The sequence below is a fragment of the Actinia tenebrosa genome, unplaced genomic scaffold (assembly GCF_029948245.1).
Source record: "Actinia tenebrosa isolate PJP-AT-01 unplaced genomic scaffold, QUT_ActTen_1.0 PGA_scaffold3__52_contigs__length_22856419, whole genome shotgun sequence".
Lineage (NCBI taxonomy): Eukaryota > Metazoa > Cnidaria > Anthozoa > Actiniaria > Actiniidae > Actinia > Actinia tenebrosa.
The window spans coordinates 13,390,605-13,407,298 of record NW_028292580.1 but is presented as its reverse complement, the minus strand read 5'-3'; the positions used below and the strand labels follow the sequence as shown (position 1 = coordinate 13,407,298).

General features: G+C 38.8%; 1 protein-coding gene across 1 annotated transcript in view; it reads left to right on the top strand.

Moving 5' to 3' along the window:
* LOC116296158 (A disintegrin and metalloproteinase with thrombospondin motifs 9) overlaps positions 1–16,015 on the top strand; it is a 35,330-nt gene extending 19,315 nt beyond the window's left edge. The window contains exons 33-61 of the mRNA XM_089035603.1: positions 368–523; positions 967–1,116; positions 2,854–3,003; positions 3,094–3,243; positions 3,639–3,788; positions 4,121–4,270; positions 4,514–4,660; positions 5,146–5,295; positions 5,586–5,738; positions 5,990–6,139; positions 6,531–6,683; positions 6,775–6,930; positions 7,255–7,410; positions 7,718–7,867; positions 8,605–8,751; positions 8,992–9,153; positions 9,281–9,454; positions 10,163–10,333; positions 10,447–10,632; positions 10,805–10,975; positions 11,378–11,545; positions 11,829–11,967; positions 12,348–12,439; positions 12,805–12,899; positions 13,696–13,829; positions 14,124–14,215; positions 14,339–14,443; positions 14,706–14,796; positions 15,457–16,015. Coding sequence (XP_088891729.1) covers positions 368–523; positions 967–1,116; positions 2,854–3,003; positions 3,094–3,243; positions 3,639–3,788; positions 4,121–4,270; positions 4,514–4,660; positions 5,146–5,295; positions 5,586–5,738; positions 5,990–6,139; positions 6,531–6,683; positions 6,775–6,930; positions 7,255–7,410; positions 7,718–7,867; positions 8,605–8,751; positions 8,992–9,153; positions 9,281–9,454; positions 10,163–10,333; positions 10,447–10,632; positions 10,805–10,975; positions 11,378–11,545; positions 11,829–11,967; positions 12,348–12,439; positions 12,805–12,899; positions 13,696–13,829; positions 14,124–14,215; positions 14,339–14,443; positions 14,706–14,796; positions 15,457–15,464 — 4,056 coding nt within the window. The 3' untranslated portion in view covers positions 15,465–16,015. The remainder of the gene's footprint in view (positions 1–367; positions 524–966; positions 1,117–2,853; positions 3,004–3,093; positions 3,244–3,638; positions 3,789–4,120; positions 4,271–4,513; positions 4,661–5,145; positions 5,296–5,585; positions 5,739–5,989; positions 6,140–6,530; positions 6,684–6,774; positions 6,931–7,254; positions 7,411–7,717; positions 7,868–8,604; positions 8,752–8,991; positions 9,154–9,280; positions 9,455–10,162; positions 10,334–10,446; positions 10,633–10,804; positions 10,976–11,377; positions 11,546–11,828; positions 11,968–12,347; positions 12,440–12,804; positions 12,900–13,695; positions 13,830–14,123; positions 14,216–14,338; positions 14,444–14,705; positions 14,797–15,456) is intronic.
* Positions 16,016–16,694: the final 679 nt, after the last annotated feature.

The following is a 16,694-nucleotide window of genomic DNA, read 5'->3' as shown; positions in this document are numbered from 1 at the left end:
CTCATAGATTTCCATTGTCTGTCCTCTTATTGATCAGTAGATGACGTCTTAAAATGTTCAAAACTCAAGTGGAAACACGAGCGCAGCGATCCATGAGCGAATTTTTTTTCACAATAAAAAATAAGAATGAAAGCATCTAACAACAAGAAAAATTTTTTAAAGAAAAACTGTTTCAAGCGCGCACTGGATCCAATTCGTCATTCTATGTGTCTGTCCTCTTATTGACCATAGCTGTCAGCCATTCAAATTGCGAGAATACGCTCTGTTTTTGTAAAATAGGATCTTTTCGTCTGTTGGTGAAATTGAATTCATTTTTTTTTAGTTGGTAATATTTATCCACTTTCTTTTCTTTTCTCATTACATCAAGTGTTCTGCAAGTTGTGGTGGTGGTGTTACCGGGCGTATAGTGCGATGTAATAACAAGCGAATACCAATCCTCTGTGATGCTAGAAAAAAGCCTTTAACGACAAAAAGCTGCAACGTTCACGAGTGTCCTAAATGGGCTTTTAGCAAGTGGAGTAAGGTTGGTATAATAAGTCCTCTTTTTCATTTGTTAAATGTTTGTTAGGAAATTAAATGATATGACTTTAAATTTTAAAACTATCTAAATAATAAAGAATTTCGAAGAACATTTCTTCGACTTCCTTACTTTGATGCTAGACGTATTAACCTGAGTATCAGGCTCTCTTGGGGAGCGGGGGAGAGGAAGAGGCCCCCAACCCCACCCCAGGCATCCCGCCAAGGCCTGTTACTAAGGTTAAGACGTATGGGCTTTTGGTTTCAGTCAATCAGACATTTCAAAACTGACCTAATGTATCTAAGCAAATATGCAAGCGGGAATGCCAGCTTCGTCTGGAAATTTCTGGTTCGCAAAAAAAAAAAAAAAAAAAAAGGAAAAGAAAAAAACCTATGATTTTTTTGCCAACATTTGTTTATTCTCTGATAATCATATTATCTCCTTATTAGTGTTCAGTCACGTGTGGTATTGGGGTTCAAACTCGACCTGTGTCTTGCAACTCGAAGAACGGTTCATGTGATCCAAGAATTAAGCCTCCAAGGACAAGAGTGTGCAATGCTGGACGATGCCCTACATGGATTACCAGACCCTGGAGTGATGTGAGTAGTAGGGAAAGAGAAAAATGAAGACAACGGAGTACAATCTCCTGATTTTTAATTTCATTATGTGTTTATCAAAACTGCACCTGTAAAGGTAGCACTGGTCTGCGCCATTACTGTTGTTGATATTGATGACCGATATCAGAACAATTAGCCAAATCGTAATAGTGCAGTTTTCGTATGAATGTGAAAGCTGAGGTGCCGTGACCGTGATGCTTTCTAGAATTTTAAAAGGCTGATTTTTTCACGCGCAATGTGATTGGTCTTGCATTGCCGTGACCTTGCCGTGACCGTGTCCGCGCCGTGTTTATGCCGTGTTCCGGGTATTTGATTGGATGGAGAGTAAATTCTCGTGCAATGTGATTGGTCTGGCGTATCCCTTGCCGTGTCATAGGCAGTTTTCGTGCCGTGAATTTTTCACAGTCATACGAAAACTGCAAAAATTAAGCAATTTTGCTGTAATATTTAAAGTTCTCGCGGGGTGAAGCTGTCACTGAAGCTTTTTATCCGTTTGCATGAATATCAAAAATATATAATATATAAACATAAGTTATTCCTACGATTGTAAGAGCATGGTAGTACAGCATTTATCGTTCAATATCTAATGTGTGTGTAAGCCTTACGAGGACCAATGTAAATTGTTCGTTTACATTGTATTGTGTGTCATGTACACATCGAGACTAATAAACGAAACATCGTTTCCCGTGTATGCTATTACCATATTTTATGTATTGCCTCTTATTATATCAACTAATATCCTTATCCTTATGCATTGTCATTGGATGAATTTTCATAACAGTACTTTCCCAAGAAAGGTCGTATGACATAGTTATACTATTACTTGTTCGTGACTTCATTGTTCTTCCGTGACACCAGTACCGTTATTTGTTAAATGATTAGTGACATCGGTATCATGACAACACTAGAGAAAAACGTTTGCGCATGCGTGCATTCCAGCACGTTTTCTAAGAATTTTGAAGAGTTGGAGTGAGAAAATAAATGTTTGTTTTCTCCGAGTATACAAAAAGGTTCGCGAGTATACTCCTGTCAGACCAAGATACTGTATTAACAAACGCAATATGAAAGAATTAGCCTTAAGTTTCAAGCATGGATACTAAATTTTGGCATTTTATGAAGTCCAATTTATCAGGCATGTTTGAAAGTCAAATTTACATATGTTTTAACTAATTTGAATACGGATTCAGAGCATGCGCAGACGTTTTTCACTCGTGTATATCATCATGACTTATTTTCCGTGATAACTGTTCAGTTTACTTACACTACTAACTAACATATTTTGTTTGTGACATTAGTACTATAAGATGACACCAATAGTTCGTGACAGTATCGTGAAATATTCGTGGCGTCCTCAGCATCCTGTTCCTAACATTTCTACCACATTTACAGCAGCACAATATCTCATAGTGTTTACTATGGAAAACATATTATCACTAAGTTTCGAGAAAAAGCTTCTGAAATTATCATTTTCATTATTTCCAAATAATATTTCGAATTAACCGTTAATCTATATGTAATGCTACTCTCATTTCTCTGTGACCAATATCCTTCTTGCTACGCCTTTCTTATTTTCATTAATGACCCATTGTTGTCGTCATAAGCAATTGTGAATCACCGTTTATCGTCATCACGTTATTTGGGTTTTGCTATGTCATTCTAATCATTACTGGTGCTGTAATGACCTGACTCTATTTCAACATTGGCCTCATCATGTTGTAGTGCTCCAAAACTTGTGGCGATGGATTGCAGACGAGGAACGTCGAATGTGATGGCGTTCTTGGTAGCTGCGACATCAATCAAAGACCATTGTTCACTCAAATATGCAACCTTGGGACGTGTCCAGAATGGAAAGTTGGAAACTGGAGTGACGTTAGTAGAACTCGTTTGTTTAATCATGGAATGACTTTGGTTTGATTTGATTGCATTTACTGTTCTGATAAGATATTTTTTCACTTTTAGTGTTCCGTTAGCTGCGGTGAAGGCGTTAAATCAAGAGATGTAATGTGTAGTACAAGAGATGATAATTGCAGTATTCTACCAAAGCCTGAAGCAAAAGCAAAATGCATCTTGTCAAAGTGTCCATCATGGACCGTTGGTCTTTGGAGTAAGGTCAGTGGAGCTACCTTCGTATAATCACAAGGTGATTGAGGGCTAGAGAATAAGAAACGCTGAAGTGGGTAGATGTTTTTCTAATCTCCTTGTACCATTACACAGACTACCGAAAGAATTATTTCTAATTGCAAGAATCACGGAAAGATTTTGTATTTGGAATTTACTATAGTATCTTCTGCATGCAGATGAGTTTTAGTTTTCGTACTGAAAAGAGTTACCCAATTGGCTTGCTCTAGGGTAAAAGACTAGAAAAGAGGTATAAATATAGTTGACCAGTTTTTGCTTCACCGTAACTAAAATCCTTTACAATAAACCCATCCTGTAATCTCTCAGGAGTAATCAGTTCGTTCAGTTCGTTACTTCAATTTGATGAGGCTTACATTTCTTTGCAGTGTTCAACAACCTGTGACGAAGGCCTGCAAAAACGAGATGTCTCATGTAAGCCAGCATCCGCTCGATGTGATCGCCGAATCAAGCCTGAGGACACTAGGATCTGTAACCTTGGATTGTGCCCGAAATGGGATCCTGGGACATGGAGTGAAGTAATTAAACAATAGAGAGAAAATTGAATATAAATCTTTCCTTATATTGAAGCCAAGCCTTGCGACAGAGCTGATTTTGAAAGACAACGATTTTGAAAAAACAAAAAAAAAAAAAAAACCAAAAAAACAAAAAAACCCGTAAAACTTGTAACCTTTAGCAATTATAAATCTTTTCACCCTGAAGAAACTGGCCAAAGAGTTTTGCAAGCTCAACTCCAACCTAGATTTTACGTGGCTTGAGAATCTATGAGAAATTTTCTTGATCACAATATTAATTAAACTATCGAAATCCTAGTAATCGTTAATTAGTAAAGGAATACTTTGTTTTTCAGTGCTCTGTAAGCTGCGGAGAGGGAGTCAGAAGACGAGCCATTAAATGCAATTCAAAAATATTTCCATGTAACAACAATTCACGGCCAATCCATGTAAAAAGATGTAACCCTGGTTTATGCCCCAAATGGACTGTTGGTCACTGGAGTATAGTACGTTCTGGTGGTACATTCATATGTTTGTTTTATGACTTTTACCATAATACAAATAAACCCGGTTTAGCAGTTTTTGAGTGACTACGAAAACCTGCAGTATGGGGTTAAATAACAGTGCCTTTTCCCAAATTGTCGATGATATGTGCAGCAATTAATTTTCCAGAGTCACTCAAAGTCTTGACAAAACAAGGAAACAACAATGCCCTGTAGTTTTAACCAGTTTGTTCTTTTTGGACTTAGTGTTCTGTTACGTGTAGCGATGGTATCCAAACAAGAGCTGTTCAGTGCAGTACTGGTGATGATCGCTGTGTTACCAAAAAGCCCCCAACTAAACGATCTTGTAATTTAGGGGATTGTCCGAAATGGATTGTTGGACCATGGGAGTATGTAAGTAATACAAAAAATTGAGACAAATACAGGGGTACCTATGCCACTATTTGTACTGGTATCAAATTTTGATGATGATGATGATGATGATGATGATGATAGTAATGCTTTGAAGATGATGATGATGATGATGATGATGATGATAGTAATGCTTTGAAGATGATGATGATGATGATGATGATGATGATAGTAATGCTTTGAAGATGATGATGACGATGGTGATTTATGGTTGGTGTTCACGACGGTTGATGATCTGACAACCATGTTGATGGAAATCATGGTGTTGATGAATTTTTAATGACCTAGAGTTGGTTAGGGTTCGATTAATAAAGCAAAAGGGGGAGCATGATGTTAAAGTTATGAACTTTCCGATCGCGAGGGCGTGGTAAAGCTAAAGACGAAGATGATGGGAAGACAGGAGAAAAATGCTACGGGTGCCCTGCATTTCATGTGCTCAAACCATGTACGTATTGTTTATTATTTAGTGCTCGGTGACTTGTGGTTTAGGTGTAAAGAAGCGCATAGTGTACTGCAATACACGAGATGGTCGGTGTGATGAAAGAGTCAAACCAGTAAGCTCCCAAAGTTGTATAATGACAGACTGCCCTTCTTGGAGTGCAGGAGCATGGAGTAAGGTAATTTGATTTTTTTACTACAATACCCCCTTTCTTCAGTCTTTGATTGGTTATTTCTGAGATATCAAATGCTGTGCATCCTAGTGTACTTTGGGTACAAAGATATGTCCGTCATATGTATATATTGGTGTTTGCAGTGAAGTTAGATTATGAGTCAAGTTTGTATGCGTCTGGAAATGCCATCTTTGTGCTGATACTAAAATTTATTTCAACGCGGATCTCACCAGTCAAAGTTATGCAAATTCACTTTACATTTTCTTATTCATATTTGCTTATGATATTTTTTGTAGTGTTCTGTGACTTGCGGTCCTGGAATTAGAATGAGAAGGGTTCAATGTCTCTCCATACAAAAAAATGTCTGCAATGCTGAAACTAAACCAGCTGAAACCGAGAGATGCCATAAAGGACCTTGTCCGTCGTGGCTTTTTACTGACTGGAGCAAGGTTTGTAGCCATCCCATTGCAATTGATTGCTACCACTTAGTATACTCAAAATTTAGGCAAAACGTGTGCACGTCTGCTTTTTTGTGTCGCAGAATTTTTTTAATTCCCCAATAGTGAATTTTTTCGTGGATGCCCCTCCTTTACACTTTCCCCGGTTCTGCAAACTATGCTTGCAGCCATCCCAATAGCGCATAATGCCCAATCTCTCGTACTTCTGTTTTTTACTGTAACCATTGCTTTTACATACTTAGTGCTCTGTCACATGCGGAGTGGGATTCCAAACACGCTCCGTGACTTGTAGTGATCACAAAAGAAAGTGCAACCCTACCCGGAAGCCTTCGGAAATACTACGGTGTAACAGAGGAGAATGTCCAACGTGGACTATAGGTCCCTGGGAAGAGGTAAGACGATTTTAGTCTTCACTGTTTTGTATTAGAGAAGTTTTCGTATGGTTATGAAAAGCTCACGGCACGAACACGGCACGAACACGGTCGTGACACAGCAAGGCATTCGCCAGAGCAATCACATTGCACGGGAATTTATTCTCCATCCAATCAAATGGCCGAAACGAGGTATGAACGAGGCGAGGACAGGGTCACACCATTGTCATGGCAATGCCAGACCTATTACATTGCGCGAGAAAAATACGGCCAATCAAAATTCTAAAAAAAAACATCACGGTCACGGCAGTGCACACTTATGGCACCGACTTTTTCACAGTCATACGAAAACTTCTCTACATATTATAAATCTGGCTTCAACACTGTAAAAAACATATTTTGTGTCCAACAGTGTTCAACTACATGCGGTGATGGTAAACAACGACGGGAAGTAATTTGTTCAGGGGGAAAGCTAGCATCTTGTGACGAAGTTTCAAGGCCGATTGATACTCAAAAGTGCAACCAAATGGAATGTCCTGTATGGACTGTGGGGTTGTGGAGCGAGGTAAGATTCTTGACCTTTCTGAAGTTCATAATAAATTTAAGTTGACTAATCGTTCCATGCCATAACGGTATTACATTTATACTGCTTTTAGTGTTCCAAGACATGCGGTGATGGCATAAAACGAAGGGACGTTATCTGTCGCTCAAGCGAACAGCTCGCAACTTGCGACAAAGGTTCGAAGCCGATTGATACCAAGAAATGCAATCGCATGGAATGTCCTGTGTGGACTGTTGGAGTATGGGGCGAGGTGAGGTTATTAATTTAGTGCATGCAAGTTCAAAATGAATAACGCAATGATTTTTCAAACCCTTTCACCAAAAGAGAAATCAACAACCGAAATTCTATATAAAAAAGATCTACCCCAAAGAATGCTCCATTAACACTGTATTCTCCTGGGCCCGCTTGTACGAAGCCTGGATAGCGAGTATCCGACGGATAAATTTATCGGATAAGAAGCATCACTTTATCCACTTAATAAGGATTTATCCGTTGGATAGAGATATTCACCCTTCGTACAACCGGGCCCTGATGTTTAAAAAAATTAGCCACTTATTCATATTTGTTGTTATAGTGTTCTGCTACTTGTGGTGCGGCTGTACAAAGACGAGAAGTTGTTTGCACGTCAGCCTCTGGAAAATTAGATTGCGACAAAAGATCAAAACCTATTGACGTTCGTGCCTGTGAATTAGACGTATGCCCTACATGGATTACAGGGGTTTGGAGTAAGGTATGAACTTCATCTTGTCGTGATTGATTTATCGTCGATTGTCATCCAAATACTAATAATAGCATAACGGTACTCTTGTTTTTGACATTGGTGGACGCTTTTGTAATACGGACACCCACAGCCCACCTATGATCCTTATATATCTTTAACGCTGTCGTTTGTAGCAGAGCTGAGACGGATTTGGAGGATCACGTTATATTACGAACTAGCGTAAACATTGACGACTGAGACAAAACAGGCGTCGTATATATTATGATCGCCTGCCGATTCTTCAAGAATAATCTCAATAATTTACCTTTTTTTGAAGTGTTCTGCTACCTGTGGTGAAGGAAGAAGTACACGTGAAGTCAAGTGCAATACTATACCAAGCAAATGTAAACATGACGACAAACCAAGACACGTTAAAATATGTAATCTTGGTGACTGCCCACGTTGGATGGTTGGCCCCTGGAGTCAGGTAGGACGTCTTGCACATTGATAAACAGTATTAGTCTTGGTGATCTAAAGCTTAAATGTCTTTTAACTTGCCAATGAGATATGGCCGCCGTGTGCTAGGATTAGATAACATGGATGTCCCCAAATGTATTGCATGAATCTTCAAGTTCTTTCTGTGCAACTTTTGTTTCATTTTATTATATTTATATAACCATAAAAGGACGAATGCATTACTAAGACTAAAAGCTCCACGAGAACGCTTCTTAAAGTAAGCGGTAGACAAGTTGCTCACCATATCTCATGTCTTGCTTTTCTTTTCTTTTTGGTCGTAAAAAAAACTAGCATGCAAGAGGGGTGGAAATTAAAAGATAGTGTGTAATTACATATTTAACAAATAAAACAGCTTTTTCCGTGCTCCGTTCAGTGCTAAAGCACGCAGGAAGAGCACGAAAGAAGTGTAAGGAGAAGTACGAGCCGTGGGCGAGTAGGCTTGAGTGCTTACGGCGCTTCCAAAGTGCTTTAGTACTGAACGGAGCACGGAAAAAGCTGTTTTATTCGTTTTATTATATAGTTACTAATTTTATTTCGGTATTGAATTTATTTACGCAAAAATCAAAAGACGGTCGTAGGATCTAGCAGCACTTCGCGCGCGCAGATGGCGTCAGCACTGTGCTCCGTTCACTAATAAAGCACAGTTTTCGACAAATCAGCGCGTGCGTACTATCCCAACTATATAATAAATAGTTTTTATTTTCTTAGTGTTCAGTGACGTGCGGTAAAGGAAGGATGGAGCGTTCAGTGAACTGCACCATACCAAACAAATGTAACGAAAAACAACAACCAGCAATAGATGTCATTTGTAATATGGGTTCCTGTGCCAGATGGAATATTGGGGAATGGAGTCAGGTAGGCTTATTGCTGTACTTCTTTTAGCCAATGGTGTAAAATATAAGTGAATGAAAATTAAACAAAAGTACGTTTAATTTCAAACTGAAGTGTCTATATAGTTAACTTTATGCATTCTTCACTTTACAGTTGGCTTTTTTAATTTTTTGTCATTGAAATGATAACATTGAAAATTCGAGAAAAACCAGATGTTGGATTTTTAATAATGTATTATCTATCTAATTCATCTTTTATTTTTAGTGTTCTGTTTCGTGTGGTCAAGGAAAGAAAACCCGTACTGTGCGTTGTTTGGATGGTGATAGGCCCAGCTATGTCTGTGACAACAAAACAAGACCAGCATCTTTTAGTTCTTGTGACAGCAACCAGGATTGCCCTTCATGGAGCATTGGAAATTGGACTGAGGTAACAACTGCAGAACTAGTGAGGCGACCACCGAACGAGCAAACAATCAAACAATCAAAGAATCAATAAACGAATGAATGAGTTGATTGACTGATAATTGACTATGATTTATTTTGATTGTATTCAGTGTTCCAGGAGCTGTGGTATAGGTGTTACTGGCAGACAAGTAAGGTGCTTACAGGGAGAGAAAGCCCTGGACTATTCAGCATGTGATGTCAATACAAGACCTGTAATAAGAAGAGCATGTCAAATACAAGAGTGTATAAAAGGTGCATTTTGGAGCACAGGAAAGTGGGGAAAGGTAAGAAGATGATTGCTGATAAGTTAGAGGAAGCCACCTGTGTTACTGCATCTTCAACTCCACAACAACAGTACTTACTTTCCTAAGATCTTTTTTTCAGCCTTTTTCTTTTTCCTCGGAAAAGGACTTAAAACCGTAGGCCCCGTCTGTCTTCATTATATAACCCTTTATAAGGCGGACGTAAAAGATCCACTGAAGACGCTGGTGACCACCATCTTCAGTGCACGTGCTAAAAAGAACTCGAGGGCCACAAGTTAATCAGTTAACAAAATTACTGTCAAGAGTCACCCTTATTACATAAAGTCTTCAATCAATCGATCAATCAATTTTAAAAATTACAGGTTATTACACTGCCAGTTATGTATTACAGCCGCATAATTTTATATGTGAAAGCGGCCGTATTTTTTTTTTTTTTCGAGATCATAGCTTTATATAGGGAATTGACGAATAAAAAATATCATGAATCAATGAATAAAGAAATCAGGAAAAGTTCGATATTGCCAGCAAAAATGGTATGCACATTGTCATTTCATTTGTAGTGGATGGAACATTGTCATTCCATTTGTCATGGTATAGAAAGAGCAATGATAAAACAATAACAAAGAATCGCTGCAAAAGACATCAACACTGACATAATCCCTATCAGCTTGATTGACAGTCAGTTGATTTTGCCCGCCCCAAATATCTAATTCTTTGTATTCCATGAAGTGTTCCGCCCAGTGTTCAGAGGGCGTCAGGACCAGGACGATCATGTGCGTCGCGCGGAACGGAACTCAAATCGAGGACAAATACTGTGACCGACGAAAGCTTCCAAGGACAAGTAAAAGCTGCAACAAATATAAACAATGCGGAGAGTGGGAAGTAGGACCATGGAGCAAGGTATCGTTCTATTCTCTTGAAATTGTTTTCTTCGTCTCTAAATTCTCTAAAAAGTTCATACTACAGGTTTTTTCTAAGTTGTCATCAAAGCAATGACTACTCTTTACTTTTAGTGCTCGACGTCCTGTGGTGATGGCTTGAAAACAAGAGCAATTCGATGCTTGCATAACTTGGAATACGCACACGAGGAAAACTGTGACCTTTCTAAAAAGCCAATAGATCAGTTGTTCTGTCAAAACAATATATGTCCTCTATCATCAGACGGCGTCTATAGATGGCAGACAACGTCTTGGAATAAGGTAATTGAGGAATCTTAGTCCCTTTCTTTTCTTGAATACATGTGTTGATTAATTCAATGATAGAGCAAAAAGTACATTATCGTGGCCGGGTCAATATACACCGTATTTCATGGTATTTGGTCCATTGAGGGATTTTGAAATTAAAACTTTTTACTGGATATTTTTCTTTCAGTGTTCTCGTACTTGTGGATATGGACGAAAAGCAAGGCGCGTTATGTGCATTGATAACCATGGCAACGAAGTGATTGACGAGTATTGTAATGGAAATGCTAAGCCAGTTCAATTCCTCCCGTGCTTTGAAGTGAGGTGTCCACCCAAGTGGAAGTTTGGAGACTGGTCAGAGGTAATTAAAAAAAAACCGAATTAACTGAGATACAGGAGGTTTGCACGTTTTCTTCGAGCCTGTAAAATGTGTTGCCATACTCTAAAGACCTCCTCGGCTCGGGCGTAACTTTTTTCATTTCAGATCTAGACCACGTGTCATTCCCTTAAGAATAAGATTCTTTGTTTGAGTCCTAAACATTTTCATGTGTCTTCTCGAGTGCAACCGAGCGCAACCGTTAAACGAAGAAATGATACTCTTAGGAATGACACGTGGTCTGAAATGGGAAAACATCACGCCCGAGCCGAAGAGGTCTATCGATCATGAGGGGAAATATTTGAGTCGTCCTTTAAGGCTTTTTTTCTAACGATATTCTTGTTAGCGGACTATTGATTGAATTTTATCTCTGACACCTTTCTTTAGTGTTCCAGAACATGTGGCCATGGAGGATATCAGGTTCGCCCTGTCACCTGTGAGGGGGTACCAGGGGCTGGAGGATGTAACGTTAGAAACAAACCTCCAGTATGGCGTCCGTGCAACTTTGGTCCATGCTCGGGGGAATTCAAATGGAAAATTGGCATCTGGTCTCAGGTATATTTCTTTCTATATGTTCGTAACAATTTTGAGTGTTTATCAAATAGTGCTCGAAATTGTAATTTAAAAGTCACGTTTTTATGCACTGAAATAAATGCATTTAAGGGTATAAATCATTAAAGAGAAGAATCCTCAATGCAGGAGACACAGGTCCTTTCATAGTTTGACAGTTTGAGGTGAAATTTAGGAATCAGGCTATCTAAACAAGGTCAGATAGAAGGGACTTTCTGCATGGAATGGTGATCCATTTTAACAGCGATTAATGTATATTTTCCCTTAGTGTTCAGTGAGCTGTGGCATAGGAGTAATGAAGAGAGACGTCACCTGCTTTGACAAGCAAGAAAATCGAAGACCAGATTCATTCTGTACTCTACCTGCTCTGAAGCCTGATGAAACTAGACCATGTCATATGAGACCTTGTAAGATCATTTTGCAGCATTTTACGTAAGAATACGACGCAGGACGCAGAAGATAAAACTAAAGTGGGGTGCGGTCAGGGAAGGGGATAGGACAAGGGAATTGCGAAATTCAACAATAAACTGGGGGGAAGGGGAAGGGGTGCGGGAGGGGAATAAAATATATTCCTTTACTGAATTTTAAGTCGGCTGAACGGGACAATCAGACAATCATTTCCTCAGTTATTCTATTCTCCTCCCAGTTTTTTTCTTTTGATCTTCACGTATTTGGTTCAATCCAGCCCGTTCGCTTTTTACTACTTAATTTAACGCTCGCATTCATATTTTGGTAGCATACAAGTGCAGCTGAGTTTGTATTGACGATATCCTTGCAATGTTTACAGGTACTCCTAGAACATGCAGAGAAATTCAGCTTACAAGTGGCTTACAGGCAGATGGTGAACACGTGCTTGAAATACAGGGTAGACTACTTAAGGTAAAGAAACAGACTTCAATAATAAAAATATTTATCAGACTTGCTTGGCAATAAAGAACATGCGTAATAGGTAAATTACGAGCCTTGTATGAAAAGACTGAAGAAGAGGGCAAATGGGCCTTTCACAACTTCAAGTCGCTTAAAAAATGAGCCAGCTCAACTAGAAACCGTGGACAGCTGTTTCGGCCTGTATTGGGCCTCGTCATTATGGTGTATCTAGTGAGCTGGTGTATCTAGTGAGCTGATAATTAAGAGGTTTATAGCTCGATCCTAAGTGACTCACCAACTAAGTGACTCTACTTAAGGATAATCAATAATTGATGCATGAGACATTAACAATATCTTTGGATATGCCTTATTCATAGATCTACTGTCATGGTATGACCACCGATAGTCCCAAGGAATACATCACCCTGAAGTCAGGCTCAAATGATAATTTTGCTGAGATATACCCAAAGAGGTAAGACATGCAATACCTTAGCAGATTTTACATGACTATTACAGTCTACTACACAATAGGTTGAATCGAATAACGACCACTTACAGGATAAATTGAATACTTGTCATTACTCAAAAACCAACATTCTTTTTAACTCTTTCGTATCATGTAATACACTTAAATTACAACAAAGAGTTAAATACAAGTCTGGTTCCCTGTCCTAAATCCTACGCTATCAATACACCTCATTTTGGTTCAATCAGTGACCAACATGCAGTGACGTGTTTTAACGATTAAATGCTTTGATACACTGGTCCTCAGTAAAGCATGCATAAACACGCCATAATACACCATAACAGGTAACCCTAAGATGGTCTCACAGTAATCATAGCACGATAACAAGAGAAAATGAACTAAGAGAAGGAATCCCCGTGCCCCATCATGTGCACACTTTGATGCTATTTCTAGAATCATTGATGCTATTTTTAACTCGTTACCATACCCGCGCGATAATTATGCTTCCCTTTAATGCCTCGTTTTTGAACACGAAAAGCGCCATATTTCGTTTCGTCCACGACAAAAACACAGGCTTTTGTTTACTGCAAGACTGGAAGCCGCCTACCCTCAAGAAATCAACCAATCAGGTTTTTCGCTCAAAATATCTCCAAGGTAAAAATAGTATCAAACTGTGCACATGATGGTTACAAGGCTATACAGGTAGGATTCCTTCTCTTAGTTCATATTCTCTTGACGATAACTATCATTCCGAAGAGTTGTAGTTTGTGTGGCGTCCTTTATACTTTATTATTTTTTCCAGATTACTAAATCCATACCGTTGTCCAAGAAATAGAAGCACAGAAGGCTGTCCGTGTGAACCACAAAACTACGAAGAATATGGTGGCTCCTACTTTTCAAAAATCAGATTCGATATCTCTAAAATGCTTATTATTGGTATGTATTAGCAGTCAATTTGATTCTGTTGTTTTAGCGCTGTACAATGAATATGTTTTAGATAGGAATCCTTACATTGGGACCTCTAGTGTTTTCCAATTCAGTCCACTTGATATTTTCTTGAGTATGTTTTCTTTGTTTACTGGTAACGTTTGAGAAAACGTATTTGTGGATGCAACTCCAGTCACATATCTTGCTTCCAAGGAACTGGAAATGGGAAAATGGGAAAACTCCACAAACGAACCTTTTTTCATAAATAAACGTGTATTATATTGATTATGTTATCGTTTGCAGCTGATGATATGGAGTTTGCTGTAACTAGGGGTCTAAAACCCCCTCTCTACGGTACAGCAGGGGATTGTTATAGTTTAGTAAACTGCCCACAGGTGAGCTAATACAGTCTTTTTTGATGACAAGGGTGAAAATATAATGATCCTCGTGTTATGAAGAAGCAACTACGATAAATCGCCAACCATTATATTAAAGAACTTGTTTAATTGCTTTAAAAGGGTCGGTTTAGCATAAATCTACAAGGAACTGGACTAGAATTATCGTCTGAAGTGAAATGGAGATCATCTGGACGCTCTCCTTCTCAAGTTATTTACAGATATCCTGTAAGTTTATGCTTGTCTCATATTGAAGTCGGTTAACACTTGTACCCTGACACTCCGTCTGTCCAACCACCCAGTCAACAAAGTCGATTAGTGTCCCTTCGCATTCTCCGTCGATCCCTATTCCCCATTCCGTATCCGGACCCGCATCGCATTGGACAAATAAGAGAGCAGACCAATTTAGGCAGTATCGACCAGTGTCACAGAAAGGCCTACTAAAGATTAAAATTGATGAAGTTATTCTCTTGCTTACTTTTGAATTCAGGAAGGCAAACAGGTTATTGGTAAATGTGGTGGTTTATGCGGGAAATGTTCTCCAGATCAAAGAGTTGGTCTTAAGCTTATAGTTAGTAAAGGTAAGAAAAAGTTTCACAATATCAATCAAAATAGCGCTAAAGAAGTTCGTAATTCGGGAGCAGAATTTCGTGCTTTCTGCTTTTTGCTCGATCAGAAATGTTTCATTTGCAGATTCTGGAATAGTCCACTTTACAGTTCCCTGTGCCATCTTGAAAGGTAACCCTGTATGGGCATCGACGCGAAGCGAAAATGGCGGTAGATTTGCAAAATGATAGTGAATCTAATTAAAAAAGGTTTTTTATCCCTGCAAGGTCACCGTCATTCTCTCTTCGATACACAGGCACAATTACTTTTGGAGACGGCGCTGGGAACTGTGAAAGAGACTATTGAGGTTTTATACCATCTCGTGACGGCAGCCATGTTAGATCGCAGGAGCAATACAATTGTTTTACATGAGAAAGAACTTAATTTCCGAGAGCAAAGGGATTTTATTGTTCTGCCATCTAATCACAGGCAGCCCAAGCTGTACGTATGGGCGCCGGCACGTGATGGTGCAATACCTCTATTGTAATCACTTGCAGCAAACATTTTATGTGAAAAATGGGGTGAAATCGTTGCATCTTGTGTATTGTACAATAGCAAGTAAGACTGAAAAGTTTCGCCAGGAATCTATTATGAACCATTTTTCATATTTTTACTTCTGTCATTTTTCTTTTCAGGAGACTAAATAATTTAGGTGGGATAGTCAATTTTCAAATTAGAAATGTAAATATTTAAAGTATGAAGCCTTCAACAAGAGACCGCGCAATTGTGGAGCCACTAAGCATTAAGAAATGGGAAGGGTTCTAACTTGCCTTGATGAATATATTGAGTTTATTCATTCTACGAACAAAAATCAGTGTGACACTGCTCTGCTAGCAACGTGTATGGTACCTCTGCTATGACAAGCGCAAAGAATGCACGTGAAATTATAAAGGTTCATATGTATGAAGGAATGAAAAGACATGCGGTGCTGTGCTGTGTCATATTCAAGCCTTGAGATTAAAGGAGATCTATATATACGGTCTTGCCTTTTTATTGGTTCACTACTGACAAACCTCTTTGAAGTCGAAGATCAAGATCTCTTGGTAAAGAACGAAAAGAAATGACCTGTTTAATTATATACAAAACATTGATGCTAGAGTCGACAGGAATTTGACGTTTGTATATTTATGTAAAGCGATAATATTATGGAACTCACTTGGACTCACGAAAAAAGATAAAATCATTGTACAGAAATCGAAGGAGTTGGGTTTTAACTTTGTTATCTATTTATAGGTAAAATGATAATGATTCGTATTATTTCTTCACGCACATCGCAGGAAGTCTTCAAGTAGCTTGTAACACTGTCTTTCAACAATTCCCGTTTGTCAAAGTTGGTTGGTTAAGAAGATTTTCGACGTAATTAAGTCACGATAGTCATAATACAGACCTTTAGCATCGGGTTTACGTCTAACCGCTAACCACTAACCGCTAGGAATCGGGCCCTGGAAAACGCCCACAAACACGGAGAAACACTCTGTATCCATAAAATTCAATATGGCCAATCTTCCATCAACAACTTCGTTATGGCGCCTTGCTAAATGTCGGGAGTTTGACGGAAAACACCTGACTGCAGGTTGAGGTTTGCGGGGCTAGCAAGAACATCTTGCTAAGGGTCCCTAGCTTCATCACCACCGTCTTAGGACACCCAACTCTACTAATCAATTTTTTTCCAGATATTTTTATTTGATACCAGATTGTTCTGTTAGCTTAAAACGGTTTGATCCCTCTTATATTTCGACACCAGGAACCGCCCAATAAAGGTAGACATGGCATTTTCTGGGAAAAAAATCCCTTTTTTCCCAAGTAAACGTTTGAAATATGCGATGATAAGAATATTTAACTCCGACAGACTAAGTGCTTGTACGAGAGTTCA